At 43.6% G+C, this 16,731-nt stretch overlaps 1 protein-coding gene across 9 annotated transcripts in view; it reads right to left on the bottom strand.

Annotated features, from left to right (window-relative positions):
• Nucleotides 1-3,233: 3,233 nt before the first annotated feature.
• The window catches only part of INPP5A (inositol polyphosphate-5-phosphatase A), a 253,172-nt gene continuing 239,674 nt past the window's right edge, over nucleotides 3,234-16,731 (bottom strand). For 5 of the 9 annotated variants that reach the window (XM_083617006.1, XM_083617008.1, XM_083617010.1 and 2 more), the window contains 3 exons: nucleotides 7,167-7,235; nucleotides 5,479-5,515; nucleotides 3,234-5,218 (listed from right to left, as the gene is read on the bottom strand). In XM_083617006.1, the coding sequence (XP_083473132.1) occupies nucleotides 5,169-5,218; nucleotides 5,479-5,515; nucleotides 7,167-7,235 (156 nt within the window). In that variant the 3' untranslated portion in view covers nucleotides 3,234-5,168. Of the gene's footprint in view, nucleotides 5,219-5,424; nucleotides 5,516-7,166; nucleotides 7,236-16,731 lie in introns of all 9 variants that reach the window. The other 4 variants (XM_083617007.1, XM_083617009.1, XM_083617011.1 and 1 more) reach the window with 1 other exon arrangement.

The raw sequence follows: 16,731 nt of genomic DNA, 5'->3' as shown, positions 1-16,731 counted from the left end.
CTCGTTGATTCCGCCGCCTGTGATTACTTTCAGCTGAATGTGAAAACTGACATGGAGCGCAGTATGGGCTAGATCCGGAGTCAGTCAGTTTGAACTCCGCTTCTGTTGAAATCAATGGAAGCCTTAACTCCCAGTTAGCTGGATTCAGTAGGACTGACTTCTGAGTAGACACGGTTAGGTTTGCAGCCTGCATTGAACTGAACTCTGGTCCCACTGAAATATATTGGGAAACATTAGATCTGCTACTGATTTCAACGGGATTCCTTTGGATCCAACCCCGATATGTTCGAGTTTACTTAGAGTGCAAATGTTTTCAGTGGTCTTTCCACCCTAGCAAATCAAGGATTGAGGCTTCGCATATTAATTCATACCGCTTGCTTCCCCCAACCCTTGGTTGAAGGGAAGATGGAGCGACTTAGGAAATTGTGTGTGTGTGTTGGCTTAGCCCCAGCTCTTATAAAAGGGTGAACTCCTTACTCGGGCGAAATCCCACGTAGATCCATAGTTCGCCTACTGCTCCCCTCCGGCCCTAAACGCTTCCGGAATAACAGAGGGGAAAGGGGAAGAAGAGGGCAGTAGATTTATGAGGATGTTTTACATTCTCCCGATGAACAGATCACGTAGGAAAAAGGAAAAAAAAAACATGAGTGACAGGTTGCTCTTGAATATGCTCGTTTTTGTTGTTTTTTTAAAGTTTATCTGCATTTGTTTTAAAAACGCGTGCCTCCCTCTGCTCGTGTGAAGCTAGATTTCTAGGACCAGGAGCGGAGCGAAGTTCGTTTTGCATGGGAACGAAGCTCGGCTCAGAATAGTGGCCAAATCACACTTGTTGGCGCGCCTAGTGATGCGATCTGTGCGGCGGGGAGGGGCGGGACTCAATGGGCTGACCCTGATGTAAATTACCCAGTTACCTCTTGACACCCCACTCGCTGGTTTAACCGTTTGGAGGCATCCCACGAAAGAAGCACGATCGTGCCTTTTCCTCGCCGAGAGCCAGGATCGGGCCCTCTTAGGTGACGTTCCTCCTTCACCTGCTCCTCCCTTTGAGAGTTTCAACCCAGTTCCCTTAATGATAAAGACAGAGAAATGCTAGAACTCTTGCAGGAGCCTTCTTAGGACCCAGAGTTTTTTTAAAAAGTCTTTTCCCTGGGCTTCGACTCGACCTTCCTCAACGTCAGAGAATGTCCGCGATTTAATTGGTTGGAAGGGTTGACCCCAATATCTTCTCAGAGAACTCGCTACCCTCTGCCCAGCTGACTTGTCCCGAAGTCCAGGCGGCCGTGTATTGGGACCTGCAATCGACGGGGTTTATCGATCCATCCGGATTGTATTGCGGGTGTTGGCGGACTTGGTTCGCTTATTCCATTTATAGACTACCATTTCCTTCAAGGAGCTCAAGATGGTGTAGCGCATGGGTCTTCCACCCCCCGCCAATTTTATATTCACAATAACCCCGTGAGGTAGGCTAGGCTGCAAGATAGTAACTGGCCCAAGGTCGTCCAGTGAGCTTCATCCCCAAGTGGAGATTTGAACCCTGGCCTCCTAGGTCCAGCACTCTAACCATCACACCACACTGGCTCTCAACAGACTATGCAAGGGCTGAGAATTAGTTTTATATATATATATATATATATATATATATATATATATATATATTGTATCCCAACGAAAATCAAAGCAAGCTCCCCGCAGGCTTCAGATGACTCAACCAGCTGCTTTCTAGACACGTGGTCTTGCAAGAAAGAAACCAGGCACTTGATCTTATGATGCTCCGGTGACCCTAATTTAAGTGGGAACCGCTTGGGAATGGGAAAGGGGAAGGGTTTTCTGCCGAGAACAGGATGATCTTAGGGATAGATACTCAGCAGGTGCCCAGGAATTCCGCAGGATCCTCCTTATGACACGTAGGGAATCTCACCCATTTTCTAAAAGAAGCGTTGTCCTGTAATCCTTTCCTAAAGCTGGGGCGGGAGAGCAGCGAGGAGGGACCATGATTAAAAATTGGCTTCTTCCTGTAACCTCTTAAAAGGACTGCCAGCTCTCCAAGCAACAGTTTCGCAGCACCCGCTAGGGATGTGTTCTCAGTAGGACGGACGGTGGGAATAACTCCCCAATCAGAGATGCAGCTTTAAATAGCTCCCCTGCTCCCAGGGCATTTAATATGGGCATGATCTTGATGGGATAGCCCAAGCCCCTTAACTAAATGCTTATTACGGACGCGGGTTGTTTTTGTTTTGCTCTTCTCTCCCGAGGACCTTACGTGCGTCGACTGAGAAGTCTTATCCTCTTCCAAGTTACTTCCGCGTAAAGGATTGCGCTGCGCGCCCCCCCAGTACTTAGGTTGACACCTTTCATAGGAGCCAACCACGAAGCCCCCACAATAAAATATATGACCCCCCCCCAATTTTTTGATAGGTATTCCCTTTCAAATGCTGTGCGTACTGTGTCATGTGATAGAGTATGCGGTGCGAGGCTTATCTGAGCCCCCACAATATTTCATTCAAGTTGGCACCCCAGACACCTTGTTTACCACGGCTTTGAAGCTGGCGAAGGCGTGTTCCGTTGATGAACATCACTAGGGCCTGCAGCCCGAGTTGAAACTGGTTTACTCGGGAGTAAGCTTCATTGAGTTCCCTGGAATTTGCGCCTAGATAAGTATTGCGCCTTATTTCCGTGCGTTTGGGTGTGAGAACAGCCTCCTCCAATGGGGTGTCCCCTAGACGTTTTGGGCTGCTCTCCTGACCACTGGACAGGCTGGCTGGGGAGTTTTAGTCGAAAATTTCCGATGGGCAGATTTTGTTTACACCAACAAAAAAGAAAGCTATGGATAAACATTGGAAATAACTGCTTCCGTTTTCTCTTGGCCCCAAACAAGGTCTCTCCCGCAATACCTCGTCAGAACCTAACCTTTCTGGAACATTTAAGTTTAGCCGGACAATCCGGTCTTGGCCCTGGAGCCCGCGGGGCGATGACCTGTGATCAGGGTATGTCTGAGCATGTACAGAAGCCCAGTCTCTCCCCTCGGCCATCGACACCCTTGGCGTTGGAGGTTGAGAGAGAGAGAGAGAGAGAGAGAGAGAGAGAGAGAGAGAGAGAGAGAGAGAGAGAGACGCTTGGACCCCAGACGTTTGGAAATGCAGCTTTGCGCTCTCCCCGCTTTTCCTGAACCATTTCTCTTGCAATAGCAGCGCCGATAGGAAGAGAGGCAAAACCCCAAGAGACACGCAGCCGTCTTCACCATGATCAGTTTTATTGCTTGAGAACCAGAATGCTCATTTCAAAGTGAACAGGCAAACATTACAAACTTTCTCCCAATCCCCGCGTAGTTTCTCTCCTCCAGCCTCACACGGGTCTGTACGGATACCAGATTTGGGGGGTGAGGAGAGAGCGTGTGCGCATCAGTGACAGTACCCAGCGATGGGGAGGTTACTCTGATTTTATCGGGGAGGGTTCCTCCTCCCTTGCTACGCGTGGGATTGATTTACACCCCCACACCCCCAAGGCAGCCTCCCGCAGCTCCCGCCATTGCCCGGTCCCTGAACTCGGTAGTGTTCTAAATTAAATCAATAAAGCCCTCCGCTTGTGTTTCATCAACAGGCTCGCTAATCGCCTTTTAATGCTTTATGGGGAGAGGTGTGAGCTGAGAGAAATTGGGGGGGGGGTTGCTGGGAAGAGCTCCAATCAGAGTGAAGATTTACAGACTCTTTGCCCCCCATCTCTCTCTCCCCCCCAATTTTCCCCCTCCCTTAGCCATACTCAAAAATTGCTACCTGACTGGGGCTGAACTGCCTTTTTTGGAACCTTCTTCTTATCTTCAGCTAGAATACTTGGCACCAGAATTTGCTGCATAAATATGTGACTACAGTTGGCAGATGATGAGTGACGTTTCTGGCTCTCTTCATATATAAGTACTGTATACACACACACACACACACACACACACACTGGTGAAAGAAGCCCTTTGGTTGGGCTGGCAACTGGGGGGAAGCCTGGCACTGGGCTTCATGGGGGTGGCAGGTGTCTCAAAGGACACCTCCAGGCTCCACCCCAAATCCCATGGTCTGCAACTCTGAGTAAGTAGGCGTAGGGCTGCTGTAAGGCCTACTCACACTTACTTCCAAGTAAACACACTCAGGATTGGGGTATTAAGTCTACTTTCAGATCAAAGTAAATGTGTTTCAGGATTGGGTATCAGTGGGGAGAGATACATTTTTTCCCTCCACCTGGATCCTAACAACACACCATTGTTTTTGGAAGTTAAAACCTACTTGGGGAAAACCCAGTGGGATTTACTGCCCCTTGACTAGTCTGGGCTGGTGGTGGGGAGGAGGAGGAGGAGGAGGAAAGGCTATTTTGTAGCAGGAAAGACAAACGGTTTGTAATTATAAATTATTATTTCTATATCTGTGTATATATATCTCTATACACACTCACATACAAATATATAAATATATACACTTATAGAAAGCAGCTGCTGTTGTGTGATTCAAAAAACCATGGAACATGGCAGTATAGTAAATAACATGAGAAAACAAAAAACAAAAAAGTCTATAAAAATGACCAGGACAGAACAAAAAACCCCACCCTGCAACCCTCCCCCCCCCACTTCAAAAAATCACAGGGACCATAAATCTTGGTTAACATACAATAATAACACACCAGGACTTCTATACAAGGCAAATGTACAAAATCCCAACCTTGCTTGAAGCTAGAGAAGGGTGATGAAAATTGTTTGTTTCTAAATGTTGAATATTATATATATTATATATAATTTCACATTGACAGACTTTTAAAAAAAGAAGGAAGCAGAGTGAAGTCTAAAACACAGTACATCGCGGCAAACTAGGTTTTTGTTTTTGTTTTGGCAACCAGATTGTGGCATAATATATGCATCTCCATATAAAAATAAAAAAAAAACAAAACAAAATCCACAATTGATGTCACAGGAATATTTACGAGAGGGTGAGGTATGAGAGGTTTCTCTCTCTTTTTTTACTTGGGCTCTAAAGCCCAGACTCCAAAGAAAATAGTGTATGATCAACAGCCTAAAATAAAAAATAACCATAACATTAAAAACAATAACGTGGCACGCTGGACTCCGGTGGATGAATAGAGCTGTCACGGTATAAGCGATGGGATGCATCTCAAGTCCTTCCTCTTCCTCCTCGCTACAAGGAGCTTTCTCGAAAGATCTTCTCGTTTCGGAGGCATCTTTTCCCTGTTTGCAGAATTGATTGGCAGCTGATTTTTTTTTCTATTTACTTTAACAGACTAAAAATTAAACAAGCAAATAAAATAAAAAAGGCCCCACCAAAAAATATGGGGGCCGGAAGGGAATAAATAATAATATTTTTTTAAAAAACCGCGAAAGCAAAGAGGGGAGAGAGGAAGGAGGTAAGGAAAAAAATCTAATGTGATATTTACCACCACTACATCACTGCACGACACAACACTTGTGCACATTGGCAATAGGTTTACCTGCCCCCGCGGCTATTCGGAAGGACAGGAACACGGGCTGGAAGGAGGGAGAGAAAAAAGAGGTTAGAAGGTGGAGCCCAAGCAGTCCTCGACGCCGCCTCCCGCCTCCCCGCGCCCCAAGCCAAGCAATATGGCCTCCGTCGTCGCAGGCACCCCGGCTTCCTCCTCCCCGATTCCCTCCCGCTTTTCTTCTCATGGGGAACACCGGCTGGGTCATCCTCCGCCTCCTGGAAGAGCCACGCGCGTCTTCCTTGGGCCCGCCCCGAGCTCGTGCGTCTTTTCCCGGGGAGTAACCGCAGTGCCTTACGCGCACCAAAGCAAGAGTTGACGCCTGTTTGAAGCCGCGGGCTCCAGGCCTCGGCAGCGAATCTCCCTGCAGTCGAAATCAAGCAGCCCGTCCCGTCGAACGCAGGCTTACTTTAGAGTAGGATCGGGCGGCTCTTTCGGAGCGAGCGCCCCGTTACCGGGCTGACCTGCAGCCCCCGACTTTTAACCAGGTTTACTCAGGTCCACTGATTGCCATAGTAATAGTAATCAATTGCCATTGATTATTTTCAGGTTTGTATGTAAAACTGGGGCGGCGCCCGCGGTCCCCCTCTCTCGCCAAGAACCTCATTTTTACATCGGATGACAAACTAAATATACTCTTTCTGGTTAGCTAAAAAACTTAGGTCCTTGTATATATATCCAAATATCAGTTCAAACACAGGGATGGATGGTCCTTGCCCAAAGGGGGCGATTCTTACACTCTGGGATATCTAGGCTACCCTCCTACACGCACCCGGAGTTCAGTGCGTTACCTCGGAGTACGTGCCTCTGAACGCATTGGCGCGTCCTTCTGTGTAGGATTGCGCTAGTGCAGGTCTTGCTAGCTGGAGGCTTAAGTAGCCATTAATGGGTTGACGTGTATGTCGAGAAGCAAGATCCGCCCAGGGAAAAGGGAAATCAGGCCTCAAGCTTCCTCCTGCTCTGTCCGTTTCTGAACGCACAGCCCACTCCAACGAAACCGAAGCGGCGTGGCTTTCGGATCCCTGACTCTGGCACCAGGGAAGCGAAGTCTCACCTTTGCTCGGAGCGCGCTTCCAAGGGCGCGTCAGGCTGCTTTTACGCACCTTTGGAGTCGGAAACTATCGGCTCTGCAGCAGCGCGATCAAGCGGACTGACTGCTAGGGATCGGGGCGTTGAGGGCTCGCGGTACTTGCTAACCTGCTGGTAGCGGTAGGTCCTCATTTTCGGATTTTAAAAGTGTGTCTAAGCGGGGAAGTGGCGCAGCGAGCATTTTTAAATAGTTTCCATACCCGGATCAGAAAATAAAAACGCAAGGGTCTTTCAGATCCGGGGTCCCCTTAACGCCAGGACACTGAACTTCACGCTCTTGATCTTGCCCCTCCCCTTTGAATCTCAACTCGCCCCAAGGCACAGAAAACTCCGAAAAACGGACGCCTGTCGCCGCGCTCTACTTCCTACACGTGGGTTTCAACTTCTGATCGTTTGGTAGCGCCTTCCAGGCTCCCCAGCTCCCGTTTTCTAACCCGAAACTACGCATGTTTGCTGGAAAAAACCAGCCCTATATTGATCCATGGGACTCCTTCCAAGCAAGAAGTCATCTCTCCTACAAAGAGCCCCCGCCGCTCCACCCACGCCCCCTTGGCCCGCCACGCGTTCATGCAGCTGTTCACAACGCTTACCTTGTGGTCCCCCATGCAGACATTTGGTCCAATATGGTCGTACACCACTTGCTTCTCATCGTTTTCTGACTAGGGTAAAAACATAAAAAGAAGCCCATAGTTCGGAGAGGCTTTGCACCGAGAATGCAAAGTCGCAGGTATGTAAATGCACACAGCAGCCGAGGGGAGCAGCTACACACATCGACATCCGGGAATAAGGGCCGTTAAAATCAATAGATCTCACTGACAAGGAAATGTATTCAGAGTCTGTGTACCGTTCTGCCCCCCACCCTTAAATGATACTACTTTAGGCACAGATGGGGAAAGCCAGCTGGGTGAATGCCAACTTCACATAGATGCAAAGAATTGCAAGATCTGTTCCTTGCCATTATTAACTCACTACACATGCCTGTCTAGGAACACAATAACTCTTACCCTGCTTAGGCAACAGGCCTAGACCCACTTACTCAAGAGTAAACCTCACAGAATTGGCTGAGACTTAATTCTCAGTAGACAGGTGGGACTGCACTGTTAAATCTTGAAATGCGAGTAAACTGCATTTGGAAAAATTTCAAAATGCAGCCACTGTAATTCTGATGTGTTTAGCCGGGAAGGTCTCCTTTTATTAGTTCGTCATTGCACTGCAAGCAATTCCGACTTTCTCATTCCATATCCCTGTTGTTGTGTTACTAGTACATAGCCAAAGCCCAGCACATTTAAATGCCACTTATTTCAGTGAGGACAATGAACGCAAGTTAACTCCCGTTAAAAAACAGGCCTTAAAAATGCTCAGCTTTGGCTTTATCAGGTCAGTAGTCGGAAACAAACCTTCAAGGATGCAGCCGCCAATAGTGTTCTAAAAGGGGTGTTAACGGATTGAAAGCTGTTCCTCAATTGCTACTGTGGGTCCAAATACTAAAGGGAGCACTTCTTTCAGTACCAACCTGCTCAAACAGAGCCAGGCAACCATCCTATGTGTTCAGTCTTTAGAGGTGCATCATGTCTTGAGTGGATGAAAAGTGAGGGCCTACTTTGTGATGGCACCCTGACTGTGGAATACCCCCCAGAGGAAGGTAAGCCTAGTGTCAACACTGTACTCTTTTCAGTGCCAAGTTAAAACCAGGCATTTTAGATTATTATATCTTTACTCGTTTGTTCTTTTTATTGTGGCTTTGTCTTCACAATGGGTTTTTTATTTTGGTAATTTTAAAGTTTGTTTGCCTGCTGCCCTGAAGTCTTTTTTGAACAAAGAATAGTATGTATGTTCGTGTGTATATAAAACCAAACTTTCTGGTTTACACTGGCCAATTAATTAACCAGTTAATTTTTTATTTAAAAAACCCCCTGTATTTTAATGCAGGGGACTTTGCTTCTGCATTAATGAAGACTGGTTTCTCTTAGCTAGCTACCGAAGGCTGTAATCTGACATACAACCAGTGGGATTCCCTACAGCAGGAACGGTGAACCTGTGGCCTGCCAGATGTTGTTGGACTCCAATTCCTATCAGCTTCAGTCAATGTGATTATGGGATGATGGAAGTTGTAGTCCAGCAACAGTTTCCTCCTTTCCTGTACTGTAATCTTTGGGTTGTAAGGCTGAAATCCTTACCTGCTTTCCTGGGAATAAACCCCATTGAACTTAATGGGACTTAGTTCTGAGCAGGCACGGGCAGACTCATGTTTTAACTCATAGACACCCCAGTTCCTAACCACATTTATGGAGCTGGAAATCACAACTCAATGCAACTTCTAGGCCGGTTTTAAATTGGGGGTGTTCTACACAATACTTCAGTTGACATCCATAGGCTACTCCCAAGCTGAAGGTACTTGTCAGTCTTCACAGTTCTTAAACTCCTATTTTTCAAATCCACAATTAAATGCCTTAATCGATTAGGGGCACTGATAAAGTGATTAATGCTTTCAGCTCTAATCCTATTACCAGATTTGGTATCAACCCTGTTTAGATCTAATTAGGGTCTTCTGTTGCACAGAATTGGAAACAGTGAGGAAAGGAAATTGATTTAACCCCCCACCCCACCCTACATGTGGTCTTTTATGAAATATATTTTCCCCTCCATCAGATATATCAATAGTAAACATAGTATGTTTGGGATTCCCTATGATTTCAGTGGAGCTGGCTTTCAACCAGATCTACTTAAGAATGAAAGCTGGAAACATCCGAATCAATGGGAGTCTTGCTATTTATTTAAATGGATTTTTGGATTTTTACATAAAAAACCGCCTCTCAAAATGAGAGGTGAATGAACAATATCCCCACCGCTTGATTTATTTCCACTCTGTTCTTCCCTGGCACTTTATTCCCTTTATCCTCCTCTCTTCAAACAAATAATGAAATCGACACAGCTTTTGCTACTGCATCGACTATTACATCGACCAACGCTGACCATCTTCTTTGTTTATCTAGCATAATGACCCTGCTAAAGCAATCACTTAAGAGGGAGGTAGAGAGACTGGCTCTGACTTGCAATTTCTCAGGCTGGTTAAACTGCGAGATAATTAAATCTGGAGCCCACACCCTTCTCCCCAGATCTTCCATACATACATACATGCAACCGCAGCTGTGCTTGCAAATAGTTTGCCATCCTCATTTATTTCTGATGAAAAAGTCAAGCTTTCCCTCATCTGTAATCAGTCAAGTTTGACTGGGCAAGAACTTTATATATATACAGCCGCATTTGGGACTATAAAGTTAAAACTGAATTATCTTTAATGCAGTAAGAAAACTTAAGGTCATATTTGCTTTCTAGCATGCTTGCCTGGGAATCTTTCTCTGTATCTATTCACACACACACACACACACACACACACACACACACACACACACCCTCCCTCCCTAACCTTCTGCATTGTATGCATGAACACTTTCCAATATTTCAAGTTCATAATGCCACCGCCATCGGAAGTGGAGATACATTCATCAAAAGCGACTTGATAATTTACAAAGGCAGCGTCAAATTGTGGATTTTCGAGTGCATAATCTTTAGACAGATAAACAAATTACAGCAGCGCACAAGCAGAAACACGCTCCACTCAGCTGAGCATTCATTACGCCATGCTCTCAGGCAGTTCTGTGACTCTCGAGCAGCGGGCAACCTTTGGTGTGTTAGGGCTCAGCAAGCATAAAATAACATGCTGGGGAGGTAACCGACCGTGGCATGATAAATGAGGTTGTGCTAAAGCTGTTTACAGCCCCATGTCTGTACAATCTGTAAGGAGCCTACTGCATGGAGTCTGGTGTTTTGGGCTCCCTGCTAATTTGGGCACGGCTAGAAGCTCTTGCCCTGTACAAACAAAGGAGCCCAAATCTGCAAGAGCTAAACTTGCTTTTTGGATGTGGTGGGGAGAAACACTGGGTGAGGCTCAACTAAGTTTTACTCAGACTCATTGAAAGCAATGGACCTATCTTAATCATGTTTGGTAATTTTAGGGGGGGTCTACTCTTAGCTGAATACCACCCATTGCTTCTACATTCATACGGCACTTTGAAAACTAGCAGAGTGCCTTACAATTTTGCTTGTCCCCATAAATCGACTGGGGATGTAGGTGACTATTATTCCCATTATACAGATAAGAGAACTGAGGCCAGGGGATAGTGACAACCCAGTGGCTTGTTCTGGCAGGACTCCTGTGCAATTAACAGCTATCTTACCCACCTTGCAGAAGTTTAGCAGGTGTAACTTTCACCAGATGCCCTGAAAATCTCAGTGTTAAAATTTCTTTTTTTTTTTTTTTTTTAAATAATTTTTATTACGTTTCTTTTCATAATTTTGACAATTCAATACAATACAGAAAAACCCAAATACAAGAAACAATTTTTGATTTTTTTAACAAAAAAGAAAACCATTGGACTTCCCCACACCTTCCAGATCTGCGTTCTTTGTAGTAGCAATATCAGCAATTTGTTACCTTATTTCAAACCTTGTTGGAACTTTCCATTATTATGTACCCATATTCAGTATATTGTATCTTAACTTTGTTACCTTTTAAAATAAACATAAAATGTTTGATTCACATTGACTTCTTTTCTCATTTGTCATTAATTTTACCATTTGCTTAATCATATTTGCTAAAGCGTAACCTTTCCAAAAACATGCACTGTCTTAAAGTTCATACAGCTTATAGTATTTTTGCAAATAGTCTTTAAATTTTTTCCAATCCGCCTCGACTGATTCTTCATCCAAATCTCGGATTCTGCCGGTCATTTCAGCTAGTTCCATATAGTCCATCAACTGCGTCTGCCATTCCTCCAACGTGGGTAAATCTTGTGTCTTCCAATTCTTTGCGATGAGTATTCTTGCTGCTGTGGTAGCATACATAAACAAAGTTCTATCTTTCTTTGACACTTTCTGGTCTACCATGCCCAGCAGGAAGGCCTCTGGTTTCTTGGGAAAGGTATACTTAAATACCTTTTTCAGTTCATTGTAAATCATTTCCCAGAAGGCCTTCACTTTTGGGCAGGTCCACCAGAGATGAAAAAATGTCCCTTCTGCCTCCTTACATTTCCAACATTTGTTATCAGACAGGTGATATATCTTAGCTAGCTTGACTGGGGTCATGTACCACCGGTATAACATTTTCATAATATTTTCTTTCAGGGCACTACATGCCGTGAATTTTATCCCGTTGTTCCATAACCTTTCCCAGTCTTCAAACATAATGTTATGTCCGACATCCTGTGCCCATTTTATCATGGCAGATTTAACTGTCTCATCCTGTGTATTCCACTTAAGCAGCAAGTTGTACATTCTCGATAATACCTTAGTTTTTGGTTCTAACAATTCTGTCTCCAATTTCGATTTTTCCACTTGGAAACCAACTTTTTTATCCAATTTAAAAACCTCTTGAATTTGAGCATAGTGTAACCAATCTCGCACCTTATTTTTTAGTTTATCCTTACTCTGCAGTTTCCAGTTGTCTCCAATTTTTTCGATTATTTCCCAATATTTCGGCCAATAGGCCTCCATATTGGGTCTTTTTCGAGCCTTGGCCTCCACTGGTGATAGCCACCTCGGGGTTTTACTCTCTAATAAGTCCTTATATTTCATCCAGACTGCAAAAATTGATTTTCTGACAATATGATTTTTGAACCGTTTATGAACCTTAACCTTGTCGTACCATAGATATGCATGCCAACCAAAAGCATTATCAAACCCTTCCAGATCCAGGACATCAGTGTTTTCTAACAAAAACCAATCTTTCAACCAGCAGAAGGCTGCAGATTCATAATATAACCTCAAGTCCGGCAGGGCAAACCCTCCTCTTTCTTTCGAGTCAGTTAGTATTTTAAACTTTATTCGAGGCTTTTTGCCCTGCCAGACAAACCCAGATATATCCTTCTGCCATTTTCCAAAACATTCCACTCTGTCCACGATCTGTAGGGTCTGAAACAAAAATAACATTTTCGGCAATACATTCATCTTTATAGCTGCTATTCGACCCAACAAGGAAAGTTTCAATCTTGACCAAATTTCTAAGTCCTTCTTAATTTCCGACCAACATTTTTCATAATTGTCTTTAAATAAGTTCAAATTTTTGGAAGACAAATAGATCCCTAGGTATTTCACCTTTTTAACCACATTTAATTCTGTTTCTCTCTGAAACCCCTCTGTTTCTGTAGATGTCAAGTTTTTGGCCAAAACCTTAGTCTTTTGTTTGTTCAACTTAAATCCTGCAACCCGACCAAACTCATGAATAAGTTCTAAAACTCTTTTTGTACTGGGTTCTGGCTCCTGTAATGTCAAAACTAAGTCATCTGCAAAAGCTTTCAGTTTATATTGTTTCACTCCGACCTCTATCCCTTGTACCAACCGGTCCTCCCTAATCATGTTCAATAGCACCTCCAGGACTGAAATGAATAAAAGAGGGGATAGAGGGCACCCTTGTCGTGTCCCTTTTTCAATTTTAAATTCCTCCGTCACCACATTGTTCACTATTAATTTAGCTTTCTGTTCTGAATAGATTGCTTCTATTCCATTTTCAAACCCCCGTCCCACTCCCATCCCTTCCAAATTTTTCTTCATAAACTTCCAAGATATATTATCAAATGCTTTCTCCGCATCAATGAAGATTAAAACCGCCCTTGTGTTCCTATTGGTTTGCAATAGTTCCAAAATGTCAATGATGTTTCTGGTATTTCCATATAAATGTCTACCAGGGAGAAAGCCAGCTTGGTCCTTGTGAATTACTTCATTTAAGACCTTTTTAAGTCTGCTTGCTAAAATGTCTGCAAATATTTTGTAATCCACATTCAGGAGTGAGATGGGACGGTAGTTCTTAAGCTGGGTCTTTTCAGATTCTAGCTTGGGTATCAATGTGATGAATGCTTCTTTCCACGTTTCCGGTGCCCTCTTCCCCTCCATGATCTGGTTGCATACCTCCATCAAAGGCTGTGTCAAGTAGTCCTTCAAAGTCTTGTAGTATTTGGAGGTAAGCCCATCCGGGCCTGGAGATTTGCCAAGTTGCATATTCTGAATGGCACCTTCAATTTCCTGTTGAGTTATTTTACAATTCAAGATTGATCTTTTATCTTGGGTTATTTTTGGTAGTCCATTTATCCTTAAAAATTGATCTATCTCCAACTCTTTCTGAGGCCCTTGTGCATAAAGTTCTTTGAAGTATCTGTGGAAGCACTTCCTGATTTCTTCTGGTTTCTGAACCATTCTTCCTTCAATCTCTAGATTTGTCACTGTATTTAACTTTTGTCTTTTTTTCAGCTGCCAAGCTAGCAGCTTTCCACATTTGTTTGCTGATTCAAACGATCTTTGCTTCATCTGTTTGATTTTCCATTCGATCTCTTGATTTATCAGTTTAGAGTATTGTGCTTGATGGAATTTGATTTCTCTCAGCACTTCCTTTGACTTGGGATTGGTTCTCAGTTTCTTCTCACCTTGATATATTTTCTCCAATATTTTATCCTTCTTTCCATTCCAGAGCTTTTTCTTGATTGTATTTTGTTGTATCAGGAACCCTCTCATAACGGCTTTACTTGCGTCCCAGATCATTCTTTTTTCAACTGTAGTGTTCAGGTTGATTTCAAAATAGTCCTTTAACGTTTTTTGGGCCTTTTTCACAATCTCTTGATCTCTTAATAAGGTGTCATTCATTCTCCATCTGAAGGAACCGGTTTGGGTAAGTCTAAGTTCTAGTTTCAAAGCATTGTGGTCGGAGCATGTTTTTGGGCAGATTTCCACCTTTCTAGTCTTGGGTGCCAGCCCTCTAGATGTCCAGATTTGGTCGATCCTTGTCCATGACAGGTGGGCCTCAGAGAAGAAAGTTCCTTCTTTACCTAGGGGGTCTTTTGTCCTCCATATATCAATCAGATCCAAATTGTCAATCAGTTCAAAGAAAGTTTTAGGCAGTCTGCCATCTGATGTTAAGTTTTGATTTTGAGACTTATCCATATGTGTAGATACCACTCCATTCATGTCTCCCATCATTATGATGTTGTTGTAGTCCATATAGTCCAACATGGTCTCATGCAGCTTCTTAAAAAATTCTGATTTCCCGTCATTTGGCGCATATATTCCTAATATCAAAATTTTTTCTCCTTGTGTCTGAATTTCAATCGCCAAGATTCTTCCTTGCTCATCTTTAAATACAAATTTTGGTGCCAGGCTCTCCTTGGCATATATCACCACGCCTCTTTTCTTAACCTTGTCTGATGAAATAAATTCTTGGCCTAGTCTTTTGTTAACTAAGACTTTTCTGTGAAGCCTGGTCACATGGGTTTCTTGTAAACAAATAATGTCCAATTGTTCTTTCTTCAATATGTGAAATATTTTCCTTCTTTTTTCCGGAGAATTTCCGCCATTTATATTCCAACTAAGTAGCTGCAGAGACATCCTGTACTGTTTTGTTACACCTAGAGTGGTGTATCTTCTGGTCCCGAGGGTGTAGGGCCTGCTCCGCCTCCAGGCGGAATCCCAGCTTGTGGTAGAGGACAAAGTGCTGCTGCTTCTTTTTGGAGATCTTCACCGTGATCGTGCAGGAACTTTTGTAAATCCTCTGGTGTTTTTATCTTTACCTTCTTCTGCTTATAAGTAAATGATAACCCTTGTGGAAACTCCCACCTATAACGAATTGTGTTGATTCTCAGCAGTCTTGCCAGTTCTGAATAAGTGGTTCTCAAGTCCAATAACTGTTTTGGGATGTCTCGGTAAATTTCCACCCTTTTATCTTGTATCACCAATGTATTTGCGAAATGTAGGCCTAATATTTTGTCTCTCTCTTCCCTTGATCTCAAAATTATCAAACAATCTCTGGGTCTGTCCTTCCTTACCAATCTTCCCAGCCGAAAAGCTGACACTATTTTAAAGTCAGTTTCTTCCTTAATGCCCCAGAATTTTGAAAATTCTGTTGTCAAAAATCCAATTAAATCTTCTTGTTCAATTTCTGGGATTGCTCTTAATCTGAGGTTATTCTCACGATTTTTCAATTCCACCATCGAGAGGTAGGCTTGTTGTTCACCAATTTGTTTATGCAAAGGTTTAACTTCACCTCTAACTTCCTCGACCTCTTTTCTAGCTGCCGTTGCAATTTGAACAGCTTCCCCAGCCAAATTACGGTTTTCTTGTGTAGCTCCTTGCAATTTTTCAATTGCTTGTGTATGCTGGGAAACCTGATCTGTCAATTTCTGGATCGAAGATGTAGCTTGGTCAATTTTTGATGATTGGTTGTCAACCTTTTGATTTAAAGCTGCCAACTGCTCCAAGATTTGTTTCAGAACTCCCTCAGATGCTCCTGCTGCCATATCTTCCTCTGCTGGAATTTTAGACTTTTCGGCTTCTGCCTTTTGTACGCCCAGCACAGCTGGAACTGATGATCTGCGTCCCTGAGTCAAAGTTGTTTGTACAAGCTGTGCCTGCTTTTTTTCCTTTTCCTTCTCCTTAGCTTCCTTGGCTTTGGCTGCTCTTGTCTTTCCTGTACCACTCATCAGTCAATGTTCAAGGTCAAATTGTTATTGTCCCATGGGAAAGACAGATCCAATTTAAAACAATCCAGTGAGAGAGAGTAAACATAAAAAGCTGTTCCCAGGCCTTATATTCCCAAAATCCTCTAGGGGGAGTACCACCAAAGTTTCAAAAAGAAGAAGGCAACTTTTCCGCCATTAAAGTCCCCTGTATGTTAAAAAACAGAAATGCAATAGTCCCAAATGGTAATAAACAAGTCCTGCAGAGTACTTTAAACTTTTAACAAAGTTTCAAAAAGGTGCCTACAATTTGTATCCAGTCCAGCTTGTTAAAGCTCAAAAGCTCAAGGGTATCCATACGTCTGTAAAAGTTTGTAACAATTTGTAACAGTTCCGCAGTTAAACAGTTTCCCCTCCAGCAGCCCGACGATTTGGAATTTAGCTTTGAATGATCTTACTGGGGAGGATCGCTCCAATTTTCCTTTTAAAAAATTGCTCACAAATAAGTCTATCTTTTCTCGTTAACAGTCACTTCTGAAAGTGCATGAAAGTCCCTCTTTAAAACATCCCTTTTCAGCCGCTTTTCGCTTCTCTGATCCCTTGCTTTGATCTTGTAAGCAGCTCCGGGAGGCGGACTTCCTTTTTAACGTCTCCCGGT

This window comes from Podarcis filfolensis (assembly GCF_964270895.1).
Source record: "Podarcis filfolensis genome assembly, chromosome: 5".
NCBI lineage: Eukaryota > Metazoa > Chordata > Lepidosauria > Squamata > Lacertidae > Podarcis > Podarcis filfolensis.
The sequence above is the reverse complement of the archived record's forward strand: the minus strand, read 5'-3'. Positions and strand labels throughout refer to the sequence as shown.